This window comes from Ciconia boyciana, chromosome 1 (assembly GCF_034638445.1).
Source record: "Ciconia boyciana chromosome 1, ASM3463844v1, whole genome shotgun sequence".
NCBI lineage: Eukaryota > Metazoa > Chordata > Aves > Ciconiiformes > Ciconiidae > Ciconia > Ciconia boyciana.
The window spans coordinates 58,817,301-58,837,725 of NC_132934.1; the positions used below are offsets into that span (position 1 = coordinate 58,817,301).

At 45.5% G+C, this 20,425-nt stretch overlaps 2 protein-coding genes across 5 annotated transcripts; both read left to right on the forward strand.

Moving 5' to 3' along the window:
- Positions 1 to 31: 31 nt before the first annotated feature.
- On the forward strand, positions 32 to 9,432 carry LOC140655366 (thiosulfate sulfurtransferase). Of its 3 annotated transcripts, none has more exons than XM_072869796.1 (3): positions 32 to 714; positions 8,256 to 8,524; positions 9,257 to 9,432. In XM_072869796.1, exons 1-3 carry the CDS (start codon positions 129 to 131, stop codon positions 9,311 to 9,313), a joined length of 912 nt encoding a protein of 303 aa, XP_072725897.1. In that variant the 5' UTR covers positions 32 to 128; the 3' UTR covers positions 9,314 to 9,432. The 3 variants fall into 3 exon arrangements, with proteins under 3 accessions (XP_072725897.1, XP_072725915.1, XP_072725907.1); XM_072869814.1 differs by having other exon boundaries at positions 9,253 to 9,391; XM_072869806.1 differs by lacking the exon at positions 9,257 to 9,432 and having other exon boundaries at positions 8,256 to 8,742.
- On the forward strand, positions 9,313 to 15,342 carry CIMIP4 (ciliary microtubule inner protein 4). Of its 2 annotated transcripts, none has more exons than XM_072869781.1 (6): positions 9,313 to 9,444; positions 11,611 to 11,686; positions 12,347 to 12,993; positions 13,494 to 13,641; positions 14,867 to 14,977; positions 15,187 to 15,342. In XM_072869781.1, exons 1-6 carry the CDS (start codon positions 9,436 to 9,438, stop codon positions 15,270 to 15,272), a joined length of 1,077 nt encoding a protein of 358 aa, XP_072725882.1. In that variant the 5' UTR covers positions 9,313 to 9,435; the 3' UTR covers positions 15,273 to 15,342. The 2 variants fall into 2 exon arrangements, with proteins under 2 accessions (XP_072725882.1, XP_072725875.1); XM_072869774.1 differs by having other exon boundaries at positions 9,345 to 9,453.
- The last annotated feature ends 5,083 nt before the right edge of the window (positions 15,343 to 20,425 follow it).

Below are 20,425 nucleotides of genomic sequence, written 5' to 3' on the forward strand. Positions count from 1 at the left end.
CCCCCTCGGGCCGCGCCTCCCGCCCCGCGTCCCCCCGCCGCCGCCATTTTGTGTGTGTGTGTGTGTGTGTGTGTGTGTGTTCCCGCCGGCGGCGCCCCCTCCTGGCCTCCCGGCCTCGGCCCTTCGAGATGGCGCCGAAGGCGCTCGGCAAGGCGCTGGTCACCGCCAAATGGCTCTCAGAAGCCGTGAGGGCCGGGCGGGTGGGGACGAGCCTGCGGGTACTGGATGCCTCCTGGTACCCGCCGCAGGAGCGAAACGCCCGGCAGGAGTTCGAGGAGAGGCACATCCCCGGGGCGTCCTTCTTCGACATTGAGGAGTGCCGGGACCAGTCCTCCCCCTACGACTTCATGCTGCCCAGCGAGTCCCACTTTGCTGACTACGTGGGGCGCCTGGGGGTCAGCAATGACACCCATGTGGTGGTGTACGACGGGGACAAGCTGGGCACCTTCTACGCCCCCCGTGCCTGGTGGATGTTCCGGGCCTTCGGGCACAAGGAGGTCTCCGTGCTGAACGGCGGCTTCAAGAACTGGGTGGAGGAGGGCCACCCCGTCACGGCAGAGGTCAGCCAGCCTGCCCCAGCTGTCTTTAAGGCCAAGCTGAACACGGCTCTGCTGAAGACTTTTGAGGAGATGATGCAGAACGTGGGGTCCCTGCGGTTCCAGGTGGTGGATTCCCGCCCCGAGGGCCGGTTCCGGGGGACCGAGCTGGACCAAGGTAATGGAGGTGGGAATGGCACCTGCCCCCTGCACCAGAGCGGGATGAGTGTTGATATTAGTCCAGGCGTACCCAGCCAGCAAACAGATTTTCCTAATGCACAGGCATGCCTTAGCCTAACTCGGTGATTTACCTTAAGGTATCCACAGCTGAGCATTCAGGTCCCAGTGCCCTCACAGAATGCTCTTCGTGTAGGTGCTTGTAAAGCTGCGGGAGGAAATAGCAGAAAAGGTCTGCAGTCAGTTGGCTCCAGGATCCCCCATCCCACGCCCTACAGAAGTTAATCAGAAAGCAAACACAGGAGGTGAAAGCTCCAAGGGGTTTGTTCAGGATCCTATCTAACACTAGCAGACACGCACAAACTATCAGTGTTCATACAGGCACCTCTCACCATAATGAATGCACCAGCAAAAGCCCAGGTTTTAGGCAATACAGTAACCCAAGGGACATTTTCCTTCTTGCTCTGGTTCCCAGCAAATAGAGAACTTGCTTGAGCTGATCTTTGTCCTTTTGCTCTCTGCCATTAAACCTAACAAGCTTAAGTAAGAAAAGCCCCAAACCCTTCCCAAATGTATGGGCTGTCAGCCTCTCTCTTTTGGATGCCCCAGGTAACACGACCAAAAATTGATTTTGTTACCTCGGTCAAACACTGGACACGTAAGCAGCAGGGGTGGGAGAAACCCTGTGCAGTGGGCACAGCTGGTACAGCAATGTGCCTCGAATGAAATTCAAGTTGGTTGTTAAAGGAGGCCCTTACTGTGTAATTTAAGCCTTGATATATCCCAGAATAACCTCTCCTCCAAAAGGGAATCACATAAATGGTTTAAAAAGAAATTCAGAGTTTCAAAAACAACGCACAGAAAAGCTCAGCAACAGTTGTTGGGTCCGAGTCGAGGTTCACGCTGCAGGAGCAGGCATGTGGCAGGCTTCTGCAGTCCTGAGGCAGTGCTGCACTGCTGCCTTGCAGGTCGGTTGTCATTCTGTTCTGGCTGTTTTCTTATGTGTGTGCTGCTGTACAGCCATTGAGTGTGACACCGTGTCCGGAAATAAATTCCCACATCTGAACCTCAGGAGCATTTGGCTGTAAATGGCTCTGTACATGTGGTTCGCATAAGTGTCTACAGTGAGCCCCCCCCAAACACACTCAACCTGTGCAAGACAACACAGAAGGTGAGAGAGGTAATAGGAGCGACAGAGGAGACTGTTGCAGGGCAAGAGGGGGAGTTAGGCTTATTGCTCATTCTGTTTCTTCACCTACTGCAGCCCATAAAGCAAAGGCTGAATTTTAACCTCAAGACATGAATAAAATGCTCCTCACTAGGAGCTGGTGGATTTCACATTCTCTTTCCCAAAGTGAGAGTTGTCACCAGGTGACAAATACCGCAGCTCCTGACAGCATCTTGAAACCAGATTTTTCCTTTGAAATGAGTCAGCATGGAACAGTTTATTTGTGGTGGTCCAGTTTTGCTTCCCACAGCAGATCCAGCAGGATAAGCACTCCAGCTGCAGCTGCTCATTCCACAGGAGCTCAACAGCCTTCTGAACCAGGCTAGCCAGTAGCTGCGCTACAGCCAGCAGTGAGTAAAAGGCAACGCTGACACCTAAAAGAGCAATTTGAAATCAATGCTGATTAATTACAGGGGTCATCCAATCAGAGAGGAGAAATGTTGCCTGCAATTTAGAGAAGAAGAATGGTCTTGAGGTTAAGGAACTTGCTGCGTTCTCAGGTGATTTCAGTTTAATTATTGCCTCAGCTCTTGACTTCCTAATTAAGTCAATTAATCTCTCTGGTTCCATGAACTCCATCTCTAGAAGAGGCTAATTTCAGCTGACTCTTTTGCCTCTTTAGTTTTTCAGTTCCTTGTGGTAAGAATTAGTTGTCCCTGTTTTATTTTTATGCAGCAGCTACCTTGCTGGGATTTAGACCTCTGAAGCATTTTAGATAAGCCATAATATGTGGCTCATTTTTAGTTGCCGGGAGAGATTTACCCAGGTTGCCAGGGTGGAGAAAAATGGACAGCAGTTCAATAAGCCAGGTCTCATAGGTCTTAAATGCAGATATTGCTTTGGATGAAGAAGCTTGGATGTTCATGCATGGTGTGCAGCATAAGCCCATCAGATATGCAGCCCTGACCCATGCACTGAATGGTTAAAGGTGTCCCTGAACAGTGTTGTGTTTCTGGAGGAACTAGCAGCTTAGGCCTGCTCACTAGCTGTGATTCAGCAATGGCCCAACCAAGTTCTGCAAGGGCCTGCTTACTCAGGCGCTGTAGGGTGGAGGTCTGTGGAACCAGCCTGAACTGAGACAATCCCAGGCAGCCCAGGGGCAGATGATAAAAATTATTACATGATGGTTGCTAGTGCTGACTCTCTCTGAGTGTTGGGCACTGAAAACTGAGGAACAAGAATTATAGGTGAACAAATGCATACAGAAAAGTTGTGAATTTCTGAATTCTTCTGCAGACACCTGAGAATAGAGGGGAAAGTTGCCAGACAAGAAATCCATAATCTAAAAAAGAAAGGAAACCCAAAGTTGTTTCATGAGCTTCCAATTATTTTTCTTCTCATTCTCAGCCCTTGGGTAGTCCTTGTCTCCTTTGCGCATACACAACTCTTAAGGTTTTGCCCATTTTCCCAGCTCTCAGTCCTCCCTGCCCCAAACGTAAAGCTTTTGCTCAGCTTGAATGTTCAGTGAGAGTGGGAGTGAGAATGAAATGTTGCTGCTTCTTCCCTCTCTTCTCCAAGTGGAGTCTGCAGCTGGGAGTGGACTGGCTCTACTCTGACCATGAAGTAGTACTTAAGGCACAACATAGAGAGTGAGAGACTTTATCAAATTCTGTTTCAACCCACAGGAACCTACAGTCCAAAGCTGTCCATTTATGTGATGAGGTTGACAAGCATCAGCTGCCAGAATTAGCATCATGGCCCTGCTGGTTCTTAGAGTGGACTCTTCTGGCTGTATACACACACAGTATTTTGACATTGGTGGCAAAGGCCTATTGATCTGACTGTGAGGACTCTCAGGGAGCTGGCCAGGACCAAGCTTAAAAGTGTTCCTTCCAATGAGTTCACAGTAGGTTAGGTGAGATCACTAATGTTCCCTTCTGAGGCGTACAATTTGAATGGAAGAGAGAGATAAAAAAGGAGGCAACAGAGGAGGTGTTTGGAAAGGAACAGCTGTCTGCAGCCAGTCACCTCCAAGACCACAGGGAGTTAAATGTGGACAAGGCAGATCTTTTATCTTTTTGACATTATAATTCAACACAAAATATATTTCAGGAGAGAATATTAACAGATGTGGAAAAGGGATTAAGCAGTGAAGAAGATAACATATTACAGGTTACAAATTGTGAGGGAGGATTGCCAGAAGCCAAGCTGAGTGAGACTTGGCAAAAGGAATTAAAACAAATAACAAAAACTGCTGGAGCAAAGTGAATAAAAAAAGAACAAGGAGAGAGAGAGAGTAAATAGGGTTGCTATGCAGTTAGCAGGAGTTCCAGATGAAAGATTATTTGTGTGCAGCCTCAGAATTATACTGAGTCTGTGCTACCTTTTTTTTTTCTCCTGGGGATAAGTCTGCAGACTATGGGGAAGGGTAGCAAGAAGAAGGGGAAAGAAGCAGAAATGATCATTTCTAAAGAGGGATTATAACCAAAAGATATACATGTGCTCAAATCTGTGAGGCAGACAATCTCCATCCCAAATATGTGTCAAAAATCTGTCATGTGGCATTGCAATTCCATGAGGTAAGAATTTAATAAATTAAATCAGAGCATGGTTCTGTAGGACAGAAACACTAGCAAAGTTTGCATTTGTATTTAGGATAGGAGGTACAGCACAACCTAGGCAGCTGTTGATCTGTTATCATAACCTGGATAGACTGGAAGGCCTTCAAAAAACTCTTCAGGAAAAATTATTTGAGATGAAAGCAAAATTGAATAAAATACCTTGGTAAACTTGCACGGCAGCTAAGGGCTCTATTTCCTTGCCAACAGAATTGATTTGCCAGATAAGAGAAATGGGAACATGCATGCCTTCAAGTTATGTCTGATCTTTCCTTCCAGCCATTGGAAGCACCTATGAGATAGACTTGTTCCATTTGGACTTCATTAATTCTTTGGATGTAATATTAGAGGGGCAATTATTAGTTCAATGTGAGAAGAGGCCAAATAGCACAAGTACTGTTAGATACCCAAGAAATTGACTGAAAGGGAGATAAGAATAGCTTGTGCTGAAAGCAGATCTATGGGGCTGGAAGTTGCTAGCACAGTCCCATCATTATATTTCTATGTCTATTTCATATTTTTATGGGTCATTGAGGCACTGAAAATAGGGAGTTGCTACTGAAATGTGCTGCTGGCACAGCCTTTGGAAGGTTTAAATGATCACATGGGGAGTATTATGTGACGTACCACCTGCACTGATAGAAGTGACAGGAAATAAAACGCTACAGAGGGCAAGGTTGGATGCTTAGTAGCCCAAAACACTTATTTGCTTGTGCTTCTCTTACAAGCTGAAGACCCGTATTTGGAAGCAATAGAAAAGGATAAGACTTGGATGAATTAGTTGGGTGCAGAAACCTCAGATGTGATTTGGCCTTGACAACAGCAATTATTAACCTCCTATCTACCAATCGAGATGCTAGGAAATGCCACTTCCTTACCCAGATGCCTGGTGGTCACCTAGAAGTGTTTCTAGGGTGGCTGAGGCAGTGAAAAAGGTATCTAATGAGCCCTTACTGGGTTTAGGCTAAGGGCATGAGGCTGTTGGGAGTGCTGAGTGCTCGCCATCAGTATGTTGGAGCAATAGCAGAAAGGGAGAAAAACTATTTCAGCCACAGGGCAATGTTAGTTCAAGGATAAATGGTGTATGGACTGACCGTGACGAATTTAACATTGGAAGTGAATATTCCTCTTCATGTGAGCAAGGAGGTGCCTCAGCAAGAAGTTTCATGGCAAGAATCCAAACTGGTTCTGAGATGGATGCTTTTATGAGAGGGAGCCTATAAAGCGATCACTGTAGTAGCAGGGAGCCAGACTCTGTAATCCTAGGGTTCCTTCCTGGAGTTTCTAAGGGTGACTGCATGAATCTGGCATGGAGTATGCTCTGTGTCATATGAGGCAGGAGCAGATGTATCCTCTCCCCTGTTCAGATCCCAGCTGCGTCCAGCCTTGCCTTCCAGTCCTGTGTTTCTCTGCTCTTGTCCTAGCAGAGAGAGAGCTGATAAAACTTCCTCAGCCACTCAAGAGTACTTCTTAGGCAGTCCAAGGGATTGTGGTTGTGCAGTGTCAGCTGTTTCTTTCAGCTGAACACCCACATCCATGAGTAAATGCAGTTTCTACAGAATTCCCTATCTTTCACTCGCAGAGTGCAGGCACTGGTCTCTGACTCCAACAGACTTTTGAATCTCTGGAGCAAGGAAGTCTCCCTATAGATCAAAGTCAAAAATGCTCTAAAATGAGACTGTTCTTTTCAGATCTGCTCAGCTCCTAACTGAAGAGTTGTTTAAGGGTGGCAAGTGTATGTCACGGCAGTCTCCAATAAGAGAGGGGTACAAACCTACCTATTTTAAGATGTGTGAACTGTCTAGGAAAGCCATCATGACCATGGGGCCTGGGACACCTAAGAACTGAATCAGTGGCCCAGCAAGCTTCTTTGAGCAAGAGCTGGTCGTTCTAGTTTAGTCCCCAGGACTTCATGATCTCAGTACACTTCCCAGTGCCCTAGGATGGTGTGAGACTGCTGTTCTGCAGCTCACAGACTTGTCTGTGTTGGGATGGTCACCAGTACTGCAGCAGAGCCTTGCAGAAATCCCTTGCCAAAGGACAGGGTCAGGACCATTGACTCTGTGGGAAAGCAGGAGCCTAACCTAGGCATGTAAGTCTCTCCAGTAAGCAAGTCTGAGAACTACAAACAAGGTTTTCTCACACTCATTTTTTAATTATTTTTATTTCCCCTCTGTCATACAGACACTATATTAATGAGCGTGGGTTTTGCAGTTCTCTGTACTGAAGTGATGAACTGTTGTTTGCTGGAATTGGAAAAAATGTGGTGAAAGCATCAGTCCAAAACAGTCTTTTTTTTTTTTTAATGTTAGTCCCTCCAGAAGTCAGCCGTTTTTCTCCTGACTTCTCCTTGTAATGCTAAATACTTCTGAAGGATGCATGAGGTGACTACTAGACAACAGTGCCAGATTTCTAAGGCACTCAGGGAGGATAAATCAAGAGACAAAGAGGGTCCATCTGGAACAGGGAGAGAAGCTGTGAACAGAGAACAGTGAAGCTGACTCAGGGCAGGTTTGGCTGTCTTTAGGCTCTCACTCTTTGTCCAGCAGAGCAAAAATCCCCTCCTCAATACCCTACCAAAACCCTGTTTTCCCCTTATGACGTATCTCATCATATCATAACATCACTCTGCATGAGCGATGAAATTGCAGTGTCGTTATGATGTGTGATGTCAGTCTCTGACTAGGTATACTTTAATTATTTGACTGTGGCAAAGGTTCCCTGCCCCAATCTCTCCCATCTCCTGAGATCAGTTACCCTGATGACTTAGGCAAGTGGAAAGCTGTCAGTGAAACAGATTACTTTTTATGTGACTTCCCCAGGGCTGTCTCATTAGAAGTTCAAACCTAGCAAGGAACCATTCCCTTAAATGCATTTTCAACATAATATATGTTTCCTGCTCCAATGAGGCTTGGTCCAAAGCCTCTCAAAGTCAGTGGAAAAGCTTCCATTGAGTGTAATGGACTTTAGTTAAGCCTATAGTGACAGTTTGAATTTCAAGGGTGTGATGAAAATCTTATCCATCATATTTTTATATCTGCTTCTCTCTAAAGACCTTGTTCTTGACGTGCAACTTTAAACTTGCCTGAAGTGGTCAGTTATACCAGTAGAAAAACAGAACCCATGCTGATTTCATCCATGGAGTAGATAAAAAGTGATACAAAATCTAAATTCTCACTTTTCTGACCCCATTGCCCCAGGATAGCTGCCTCAGCAGTAATGTGTCTGACTTTAAGGCTGCTTTACTTTTCTGAAATATGATTTAAAGGTGACACAGGAATAAACTGTCAACAGGTAACTACTTTCACAAATTCCACATACAAGCCACACTTCTTGCTTCTGAAAGCTGTGTCACTACACGCTGCTGGCATACTTGAGGAAGGTCAGAAATGTACTGCTGCATTTCTCTTTACACAGATCCCCTTAATGCCTTTGTTAGGATCTTTTCTGTGGTGGTTCTTTGATTCTTGTCACGTCTAGGGCTTCTTCAGATTCCTACCTCTCATTGCTTTCAGGAGGGAAATAGTTTGCTAAATATTCTGGAAGTTTTGACTTCAGCAAAGTTCAATAATCTTTGTCCTCCTCTTTTTAGCCCCATACTGCTTTGCATCTTCATCATCACCTGAAACAAATTAGTATCTTGGAGAGAGTGGGAGTATCTGTAGTGATGTCTCTTTAATGTTTCTTGTAGGTGTCTTTCATCACCTATGTTAATGTCTCCTTGCTCATGTTTCCTTTTCTTGTTCACTCTTGCAGGGCTGGAATCTGGTCACATCCCTGGCGCTGTGAACATACCCTTCCATTCATTCCTAACAGAAACTGGCCATGAGAAGAGTATTGAGGAGATCCAGCAAATATTCCGTGAGAAGAAGGTCGATCTCTCAAAGCCACTGACAGCCACGTGCCGCAAAGGTGTCACGGCATGTCACATTGCCTTGGCAGCCTACCTGTGTGGCAAGCGTGATGTGGCTGTTTATGATGGTTCCTGGTCAGAGTGGTTCCACCGTGCCCCACCTCGCTACAAGGTCTCTGAGTTAAAGCGCAACAAGGCTTAGAGGGAGAGTTGTTTCTTGGGCGATGAGATCTAGCAGCTGTCTCCAGACCAGGGTACAGAGAAAGGGAGGAGGTGGAAGTAAAGAAAAAACATGTTGATTTATATTTTGCCAGTTTTTCTAACAATGATCAGTAGACTTCTATCAATCTTTTGGTTTCTCACAATTAATAAAATCTACTTCTAAGATGATGCATCTGTGAATATTTCTAATTCTTCTCTGTTGCCTGTGACCTGCTTGTGCTGGGTGGGAAAAGGAGCTTTGCAACATGAAGGAGAGTTGCACTCTTCCCTGGAGACTTGCAGAAATTCCGGTGGCCTGGTGAGAGCTCAGGTCCATGGTGGAGCAGAATGGATGAAAAGCCTGGGGCTAAAATATAGCACTGGGTGCTGGACACAGGAGGGCCAAGCTGTGGTTCTGTCATTGACTCGATGTAAGGCCTTTTGCCAGCCCACAATCTCCCCTTTTCTAATGTGGAAAACAGGGACACCTTCCCCTTCCTCTCTGATGGGGTCAGTGTGCTCATGTGAAGCATTTGGAGATGCTAGAAGGTCTAGTTCTGCTGAAATACAGTCTCGTTGATTATCGTGACTGTGTTAGGAAAGTCACCAAGAAATCCTGTGTATGTGATGAGAACTTCTGGGCACAGGTGTTTCATGAGACATGAGCCTTTTACTGTCCTTGTTTGTTTTTTCAATCAGCAAGGATGACCCTGATCTCTGCCATGTTTCTTCCGGTTCCCATGGAGACCACAGCTCATAGATAGAGGGAGGGTTGTTCCCTAGCAACTGTCTCTGCTCTTCAGCCTTCATCCCACCTCCATACCTGGACTTCAGCAGGACCTGCCTGCTTGTACGAATCACTGTGGCACCATATCAGGGATCATGGACCAGGTGAGAGAGGTAATTATGGAAGAGGCTTTGCCTCTTGTTAAATCCTGGATCTTTTCTTTTTTCTTTTTTTTTTTTTTTAAAGATAAAAGATCCAATGTCATTTTGACACCCATGGGGCTTCTCAGGTCTGGAAAGTCACCGAAATCTCCTCATATTTTGGAGTCCCAGCCAGATGTGGAAGGCATATGAGACCATTCTTGACCACATCTGGTGGCTGGTGAGAATGGCATACCAATTCCTACACCTGTCTGAGGAGGTTTATTTTCTGCCTGGGAAAGACAGCTCCCTCCAGGGCTGCATGTCAGGAAAGTCAGAGTGTTAGGCTATGCTAAACATATGGTTTTTGGTTTTTTTTCATTCAGAAAGAAAGATCAAGTTTAATCATTTTTAGCTCTTTGATCAAGATATGTCTTTTCTGGTATGTCATCTGTTGTCCCTCACAGAATTGGCTTAGCAAAGGAATAAGTAGACATAGTTCTGTGGCTTCTGTTATCCAGGAGGATGGTCAAGTGGCCTTAAAGTCCTTGGCATCAAGAGGTAGGAGTCTCAGAGTGGTGCTTTGACTTTGGACCTTCAGGCTCAGAAGTAAAATGAACAATAAGCAGTAACAGTAACATACAGTTACAAACTAGAAAGTAGGAACAGTTGCAGGCTTCAGCACCATTTTGTCCAGGGGAAACTGGGGAAATGAAAGTTACCAGTGAAGGGGACTTGGGAAATGAGCACATTGCCTCATTACACAGAAGTTCTGCTTCATTGGAAGAAATGGGAGAGGAGGAATTTCTACAACAGCAGACTGGAAAGTTCTTTCCACTAAATATAGTAATAATAACAAACAGACATGGTTTTGTTTTAAGTAGGAGGTGGGAGTTAACACAGGAGTTTATTTAGCAACACAGATTCCTGCACTTTGATCCTGTGTAAATGTTTGGCTCTTCTCTAAAAAGAATGAAAAGTGATACAGAAAAGAAGCAGATCCTGCCCTGTGAGCCAGGACTGGCTTCCTCTCTTCATCTCGTGTGGCCCTGTTATTTTTGTGGCAGAGGTTCTGTCTCTTAATACATTTGCAGAGCACACAGCACTGACTCCTGGAGTCTGATACAGTAACTTCAGCTTCAGGATCCCAATATTGTACCAGACATGCTGCTGCAAAGTAACTGGCACAGTGTAAAACACAAGCTGCTGGTTCAAGTCAGCCATGGTGAGTTAACTTTGAAGCGGTAGGCTTCCTGCCCCATTGGCAATTGTGCCTTCATTCCAATAGCTAGCCTCAAGAGCAGAAGGTAAGCATATATGTCATGTCATGAGCTAATTTGACAAATGCAAACATATCCCTACCTGATCCAGATTCCATAATGCCAGTAGGTTCACAATTACCATATTCGCCACTGTGGGCCATGGCTTCAGTTGTAACCTGTCACATGTTTCACGTGGGCTAAGCCTGTAGTGTCGCACTGGGATGAGGAACACAGACCATCAGCAGCACACGACTGAGGGTTACAGAGACATTCTCTGCAGGAATGACATGAGCTTCCTCCCAGTGCAGGAGGCAGTTTGCAAAGGCTGGGTGTTGGATCAATCACGTCAGCAGGACTAGCAAAGCAAAACGGGATAGTCTGTGCCAGAATCAGGGAAGAAGCCCTGTCTCCAGCCTGTCTCCTTTCCTTTGCATAGCCAGCACTGCACAGGCATTTTATGTTTATCACCTCCTCTCCCCGTGTTTCTGGCCTTACTTTAATGCACCAAAGGAAGGAAATGTTGTAACTGTGCAGCACATGACAGGTCTGACATCTCTAGGTGCTTCAGAATAAAAGAAGACATTGTCACTGAGGTTTTTTCCATATTGGCTTGTGTCTGCACCACTGTCTGTGAAAACTCTTGCAGCTCAGTATTCCCCAGAGGCACTGGTTGGCCATATCCTAGGCAGGCTGTCCCATATGAGCTGTTAATGTGAAATCCTGCAGGATTTCTGTGCTTTTTTAATCTGAGGGGATCATGGGTTGTAGGACCAATCATGCAGGCAGGGAGGGACAGCTCTGTCTTGATGTGGGAAGGCGTATAATACATTTGTGTAAGAATAATCTATTGTCACCTAAAGATGAGCAGGGCCACCGTCCCCTTTGTTCCCATCTCTGAGCCTGACACAGCCTTTGTTTCTCTTCCAAGGGTGTGGTAGAGGTTCCAGCTTCCCCTACACCTGATGTGGCAGAAAGTGACTCTGTGCTGGCTGACAGTACTTCAGGTAAGCAAGATGGCAGAGAAGCTGCCCTCCTTCAGAGCTTGCTTTGCAGTACAGCTTGTGAGGCTGTGTGTCATTCTCTCCCTCCCTTCATGCCATCCATATTTGCATGTACCTCTCTGAGTGAAAACTACTCGGACAGGGATCCCATGTGCCAACAGCTGATGGGTTAAAATCCCCCCTCCCCAAGCGTGTCTTCCTCCACTGGTGGACTTGTCTCACTACCTCCCTGCACAAGCGCAATAAGCCACTGCTATGCTGTAAACTCATCAGCAAATACCGATGAGCCACAGAAACCGTAAGTGCATTTTGACGAGTGTGAGAGTGATCATGGGTTGGAGGGGCCCCTACACATAAGAAAACACAGATCTTTATGTGCATGTTTGACCACAAGATTTTTACTTCCACACTTCTGTGCATGTTCATCTCTCAAGAGCATTTAAGACTCCTCAGGAACCTTAACCTGGTTCAGCAGGAATATTGGTATAATGCTGCTAGGTTGTTGGTTTTTTCTCTTTTCTTTCTGTCTTTGAGACCTTTACTATTTCTTTTGTTGTCTGACAATGACACAATGACATGTCCGATTGTTTCCAGCTCCATTTACAGTACCACCTGTCATCAAAACAGTATCAAATTCATTGAGCTTTTATTTTTGTCTTTAAGTGGAACCTGAGGAAGGGAAAAAGGAGCATCTTCCAGAAGGCTTATGTCCCAGCAGGCAGAGAACATCCCAAAGGAGCTCCAGCAGAGTCTCCTGGAAGATCTCCAAGGGCCCAGTGGGTCAGGGAACAGCAAAGAACTCCACATCTATTAAATCCCAGGCATCTTCTTCTGCAAAGTGTGTTCAGACTAAAAGACAGAGCAAACAGAGTCTCCAGACCAAAGCTCCCTCCATGCAGGATCTTCATTCAAGAAGACTTGAAGAGGAAAGAGAAGATACTTCTGCCACCAAAGACCTGACAGCGGGGCATGAACCAAGAGCGGGGAACAGCACTTACCGCCTGTCTGCAATATCCAGGCAGAGGGAGGCAGAGGGCACCAAATCTGTCTCAAATGCCAAAGAACCAGTAGCAGGCCAGCACCAAACACTGGGGTCTAGAGGGCCTGGATCTTCCCGGAAGACCATCAAAGCCAGCTACGAGAAAGCCAAGGAGAACGGCAGCAGATTAAGTGCCAAAGAGTCCTTAGCATCATTAGGGCCAGATACGAAAGCAGAATGGAAGCTCCTTCTGGAGAAGAGAAACAGCTTGATCCATGCTAACAGCAAATACAAATTTGCCAGTGCAGATGAACTTACCAGCGATGAAGAGGTATTGGAGGAAGCCATTTCATGGCTCCTTTGTGGCACGTTGAAGTCTGTTTTTATGGTGTAGCAGGGGACTGAGTGGGTGGGATATTAGCAGTTTCTAGAAGACATGTAGAGGGATGGACTTGGGCTTCACACTAAGGGGCAGTGACACATTCTACAGACAGCCTTTCCCATCTCTTTTAATTTTGTTTTTCCATCCCTTTCATTTCTAAGGTACCTGTAGCCAGGCAGGGTCCCAACTCAGCAAGGCAAAACAATGTGGTACCAGGACCCAGTCCAGGGCCCAACACCATCATCCCTTTCTAATTCCCTCCTTTTTTACCAGTCCCAGTCGTCCTATGCAATTACAATGCCTACAGAAGCTGCTGAGGGAGACTCAAGGACAGACCCAGGTCCCAGGGATTAGTCATAGCTCAAAGATCTATGCAAGGGTAGAAATTCCAGGAGTTTGCTGCACTTAGGGAACATGGACTGACAGTGATTCCTTGTTCTTGTTTTCAGGAACGGCGAGCTCTGTGCAAGGCAGCATTGATCATGGGACAGAAAAGACTCAGTGACCGTACTGAAATGCTAAAAAACTCCCTGAACTCTACATCTTTTGCTGATTGCAACCAGCTAGGTTTTAACCTGAGGTCAAATATCTTCCAAGGTGAGGGGACACACACACCTATGCCTGACCTTCAAGCTGGTTCCAGCTACACTTTGCCTGGGCTCAGGGCAGCCACACTGCTTCGGGTAGAGATCTGACTGTAGGTGACCCTCACTTTCCCCTCTTATTCCTTCTATCCCCAGTCACTGCTTTTGTGGTGTTGAGGAAATGAAAGCTAGAGCCTCCCTTTCTATGTATTCTATCCCTTTCTTTTCTTTCTTTTTTTCCCAAGGTGTGAAAAGTGAAGGTGTATCATGGCCCTTGTCCTCTATGTTCAGAGCTGTCCAAATGAACACCATGTGCAGTTCAATGTCCCCTGCCATCTCCAGTCCCAAGTTCCAATACTGACATTATTTCTCTTCAAGACCATTAGAGATGTGGGGCTCTGAAGTGTCTTCCCCAAACTGCTGTTTCCAAGGTCCCCAGGGATCCCTCCATCTAAACAAACACTGGGAACTAAGCATTCATCCCATTCTTGTTACCATCATATCCAAGAAACTCTGAAATAATTGTCTCTGACTCCAGTTTCTCATGTACCAGCAGGAGACAGATTCCTTTTCCTTATACAGTACGTTCCACGAGAAGACCTTGCTGGGTATTGAAGACTGCATTGTCTTGGGTTTATGCAGTCACACAGAAAGGAAGGACATCTTTCCCCAGGGAGCTCAAAATCATTATTATCAAGGAAAGGGTACGATAAAAAGGAAGGTGAAGAGGAAAGGATGAGAGATTAAAATAAAGCCCCCTCAAAGGGCGAAAAGTCAAGAGGGGATAAAAAGAGAAGTCACAGTTGGGAACTATTTGTTAAGTATTGTGGCAGAAAAGGAGCTCAAGAAGGCCTGGAGTGGTAAGATGGTGCTTTTTGTGGAGCTGTGCTGCTGAATAGGAAGTTACTTACATGACTGAGGGGGTTCAACAGGAGATAAGTGGGCACTTGACTAAAGAAAGGACACTGGGATACAAATGAAGATGATACCTTGCGGCACCCTCTGTGTGTGTCTCACACTTGAGGATGAAAAGCAGATAAATTGGCAAACACAAGCTCCCTCCTGCGTGATGATGAAGCTATTATTCAGCACCTAGCCACACACCTGATCAAAGATATTGCAGTCAACACATGCCTTTTCTTGAGCTCTTGAAACTGCTGGTGTTGCTCCTCTGCTCAATCCCAGGACTGCAGTAGGGTGGTTTCTGCATACAGTTCCTTATTTGCTGTTCCTTGCAGGTGGCCCACTGGAGAGCCAAAGCTTGATGAAAGATTCCTACACCCCTGATGTAATTCAGAAGGCAATCAGGGATCCCAAGAATTGGCATGGAAGGAGGACTGATGAGCTAGGTATGGCTTCTTCCAGGAAAAGTACATTGCTTAATTCCTGAGATGGGTGCTGCTTCTGCCGAGGACAATGGATGGGTTTGGGCAAAGGTGTGGGGAGACTAGAAATCGGCATTTTCACAAGAGAGGAGCTCTACAGCTAGAAAAATCCTTGAGGGATAACAGCATTAGAAGGGAGGCTGTAACTGAGCTATGATTTGCCTTTTTTACAGGGAAATGGCATCAGAAAAATGCCCTAAATCTTAACCTGCAGAAAGCATTGGAGGACAAATACGGGAAGAAAAAAGGCAAGCCTTAGAAGACGAAGGTTGAGGATTGGAGTGCATTCAGCGAGGGATCTTTTTCTTCAGCTGTCTAATAAACCTCCGTATAAGCACGAACCCTTTGCTTGCTAGTTGTCAACAGCAGATTTGCTGCTGGTGTTCTCTTCCCCTCTCAATTAGGGTGTCTTTGGGGAGAGCAAGATAAGTCTGAATGTGAATACTTTGTTGGTCACTGGTAAGGTGGGCCTGATTAGAGTGTGAGGCACAGACCCTTGCAGAGGGATGTGGTGGTGAGAGGAGGGCATATAGAAATTCATCTACTCAGCACAAAAGGGGGAGTAGGACCTGTGAGGGGTGTAAAAGGGCAATGGCGGGGGGCAGGTGCGTGCGTGCGTGTGTGTGTGTGTGTGTATGTGTGTGTGCAAGCTCATGTTTGTCAGAAGATTCATGATACTTCGGCAGCTGCCCCAGCAGTCCAGAGAGAAGTAGAGGATGCACTGGGAATGAACCAGGGTTGCCCAAGGATGTGAACGCTGCCTACCTCTCCCCAGACTGAAGGCTGTAAAAATCCCAGACAGGGAAGCTTCAGAGCTGTATGTACATAGCACCTAGACGCGCCAAGCAAAGAACCAGCTCCTTATTGATGCTTCCGAGGTGAATTCAGGCTCTCTTGCCAGAAAGGCACGAAACAGTGTCCACTCAGTAACCTGGGCACAACTCCATATGATTGGCACCAGATGCCTATGTGGGGTAGGAAAGGAGGGTTCTCTGCCCACCACTCGAGTTTTGTTGTTATATCTGCCACTGGAGGATTTCAGGGAAAGCTCTTACCCTGGCAGGGAGCAGCAGTAGTGTGCGAAAACAAACAGAAACTCACCTGAGAAGAGGAGGCATCAGAGTATTCACTAAAGCCCATGCTATTTGCAGGCCAAGCCAATGCAAAAAAACCAGCTTATCCCACAGATTCTCCAATCTGCAGATCACCCCACAATGTGAATGGACCCTTACTGAAGCTCTCATAAGCCATACTCGCCCGTCAGCCCTTTCCCTAACTCAAATGTCTCTCAGAGAGAAGCACACACATCCACCATACAGTCTGCATAATCTGAAGTTCTGAGAGTGTGTCTGGACAGTAACCAAGGACCACCCAAGGGCTTGAACGATGCAGGACATGCAGGGTCTTTAGAGCTTCCTGATGTGTTTTTCTCACAGTATTTAATGCCCCTTGTTGCAGGATCCTGCCTTCCAGCTCCAAAGCGTAGCAGTTTGGTGCAGCAATCACAAAGTACGTGTCTGGGAATAGCGATGCCCTGATCTTTCCTGTCTGGTGCCAAGCTTTCGCCATTTTAAAAGATTGATGCTTTGCTCCCTGATATGAACTGTTCTGGGGCAGAATTAGGATTGTTACTTCACCCTTCATTGGCTGGGGATTAGATAACAATATGCTGACTTCACAAAAGTAGTGAAGAAGGTTAAAATGTAACTAATGATAATCAAGTGATAAACATTTTCCACCAGCAATAATTAACCATTTGGAATTCAGACGTTTCCAGGCGTATGTCCAACTCTTTCAAATTAAGGAGACTGGCCAAATGGCAGCTTGTAGAAACCTCCCTGTGGGTTTTCCTTGTGCATCAGGACCAAGTGGCTCCTGTCTGAGCACACACCTCTAGCTTCAGCTGAACAGCGCAGCTCTGTAGGAACACCCTGTTCTCTTGTGTTGCATCCAGCACTGATGACCAACGTGACTCCAGGTACATAATAAATGCTGTCTTCTGAGACCACAGCAAGTCCTAATCCGGAAAACATGGAGCTGAAATCTACTGACATTGTTTAGCGTACTAGAAGCAGGCAGTTCAGGGCACAGTTAGCTAATACACAAAACGTAATGTGGGCTGAATCAGCATACAGATTTACAGCTCTATTTCTAATAGACATTAGAAATAGACATTAGGGCAGGCAGACTGAAGGATTATGGTACAGCATGGAGCAAATGCCCTTTGCTACCCATGAAAGGCTCATGAAGAGACTAGATCAGAAGGGAAACAGACTGAAAGGTCTTGTTGGTGCACCACTACGCTCTGCCACACACTGTCTTGTTTGCCTCCTGCAGTGGAGTAAAGTAACTTCATACACTTTTAAAAATTAAAATAATATGTTTATAAGCATTTAAATAATACAAAATAGTTGGCATTGTATAATACACTCAGATGGGTGACAGCTGTTTGATGCCAAGTGGACATACATGTGGCAATCCCCCTTCATCTTTTTCTTTGCTTTGCCAAATGTTACAGCTCAGCCAGGGACAAACACTTTCTGATGGGTGACACATTGAAAGCTGCAGAGGTAACTGAGATGATAGCTTTCAGTGAGACAGCTCAGCCACTGGGAACAATCAATACCTGAAGTCTCTGAGCCCTGAACAGACTAATTTAGCCAGAACCTTGGCAAGGAACATTACCTTGTGTATCACTCCATGTTGACTAGAGTGCTTTGGGTACCCAAACGTGTGTATTTAAAGCCAGCTTTGGAATCTCCAAATAGCATGTCAGATGCAGTCAGACAAGAACAGGGCTGAAATAAGTGCTCACTGCAGCTGAAATCTCCCTTCTACCCATTCCTCTGCTCTCAACAGTTCATTCCTTCTTGGTTGTTTGTGCTGCTGCTGACACATGCCCACACTCTGAACTGATTCAACTTGATAAACCAGCAGAAAATCAATACAGAAGAAAAAAGCAAAGTTAACAGGTTAACAAATTAAATTTTCTAAGCAAAAGACCTTGTTGCAGGCAAGGCAATGAGTGATGGGGTATGCAGATATTGGGGAAGAGGAGTGGAAAGGGCATGGAGGGGTAAATGGCCTTTCACTGCCTTTTTTATGCAGTGAGAAATTAGTTGGTCTCCGCTGTATTGTCTCACAGAACTCAGTACTTTGCAACATAGGTAGCCTGTGTTTAAATTATTTTACAAGGTCTGATCATTGGGTGGCAGCTCTGAGCCAATGTTTTTATCTGGCAGAGCAGAACTTGGGGAAAAAAATGCGTTCTCCTCTGGTTTAGCTAAATCATTCACCAAAATAGCTATTTAAGAACTGGTTTGGTCATCTATAAACAGTCAATGCACTTGAAAAACAGATAATCCTACTATAGCAATATGAAATAGAAAAGACCGATTACATCCAAGCTTCTGCAGCACTCTCCTCATACCTTCTAGTATTTCTTGCAGATATGGGTGTTTCCCAGTTTAGGCTTATGCATCCCTGCAGTTGAGGCACAGATCATTCTGCAGGATATCACTTTTAGTAAAGATTTCCTGTTCTCCAGCCAATCTTTTCTTCCTTTTCATTTATCCCTCTGACTTCGGCCTATCTTGTGCTATCCTGAATGATTCCAACCTTTGGTATCTCCACTGCAAATGATTTTGAATGGCTCATTAAAGAAATGGTAACAACTGTAAGAACAGGAGATAGTCACTGCAAGAACTCTTAGCAGAGTATTCAGCCTCCTGTTGAAATCAATCCTTTATGCTGTAAAGCTTGCACTGAAATAAAACTTAAATTCAGAGCTACATCTATCCTGAGGTAAGCCCAGTATTCCTAAAAGAATGGAGTACTTACTGCTGAACCTGCCTATAATGGGATAAAAGAGAAATCCAGCGCTGCCTGAAATGGCTAGAGGGCACAACAAAGGGGGAGCAAGTGAATTGACTTCAGTGGATTTCACTCCTGTGCACCGGGGTTGAAATACGATTGTGTCTTAAGTATTAAGGTATTTAAAACACTATTATCCATCAAGAGACAAAGGTGTTTTGAGGGTTAGAAATTACGTGTGGTGTTCCCCTTGATAGTGGTAGAGCAAAGGAGCCATGGAGCAAGAACAAAAACAAAAACCCACAAAACCCAAATGGTATTTTCCTCAGGGTTCTCTCTGGTTTTTGTTTGCCACAGACTCCTCTCTGAGGATCTGAAATGTTGAGAGGGCAACGTGGGACTCCAGACAGAACTGAGGCTTCGTAGGCTGAAGCTGCCAAGAGCAGCGACCTGGTATCAGAGGTGGGATCACTGCACTTGGAAACAGTAAGAGAGGTTTAAGAGCAACATCTCCTTGCGGATGGACAATGGACTCTCGACTCTGGGCAAAACAGGGGAATGGGCTACCTTACAAGAAGCTTTCAGGTTCTATTGCTGATTTTAGTAAACAGGCCTACCAGTGTTTATGCTCAGTTGCCATTTTATCCCTTTTAATAAAATTCCTTTTCTTTTAAACCCTTGGATTCATTGCTCTTGAGCAGGAAAACTGATTATCCAAACTTATTATGGGCCCAAGCAAAATAATTTTCTTTTCTTATAAGCTGAGAGGCTTGAACTGAATCTTGAGCTTGAACTGAATAGGTAATCAATTACCTATTTTTAGAAAGGAGCCTTAGCTAAATCTGGCTTCTTCCCCTGCCAATCACACCTATCGGGGGAATGCGAAGCAAGCCTATCTAAATGCAGGTACATGGGAATTATGGTCTGTCCCTTTTACCAAGTACATTAATATAACTAAGAAAGGGGTAGGATTGCTTGATATCTTTCATGATGTTGGACTAGAAGCTGGAGAGGAGACGTAGCATTTGTGGAAAGAAAATGGGATTATAATGGTGTCATTTTTCAAATTTTTGTCTTGGTTATCTAAGACACCTACAGCTCCAGCAGGCTTTTCTGACTCTCAAGGCTGGCTACTTTCCTTTTCGCAACAGCTTTCTTTAGTATTCTGAAGATCTGAATGACCTCAATATTCTGTGCATTGTGTTCCTTGCCACTGATGGATCCACCGTCATGTGCAGGCTATCTGATCATTTTAATGGATTTCCAAAACTTATTTACTTGGTCTGGTGGGTTGACCCTGGCTGGATGCCAGGTGCCCACCAAGCTGCTCTATCACTCCCCCTCCTCAACTGGACAGGGGGAGAAAAATATGATGAAAGGCTCGTGGGTCAAGATAAGGACAGGGAGATCACTCAGCAATTACCATCACAGGCAAAAAAGACTCAACTTGGGGAAATTAATTTAATTTATTGCCAATCAAATCAGAGTAGGATACTGAGACATAAAATCAAATCTTAAAACACCTTCCCCCCACCCTTCCCTTCTTCCCAGGCTCAACTTCACTCCCAATTTCTCTACCTCCTCCCCCTGAGCGGCACA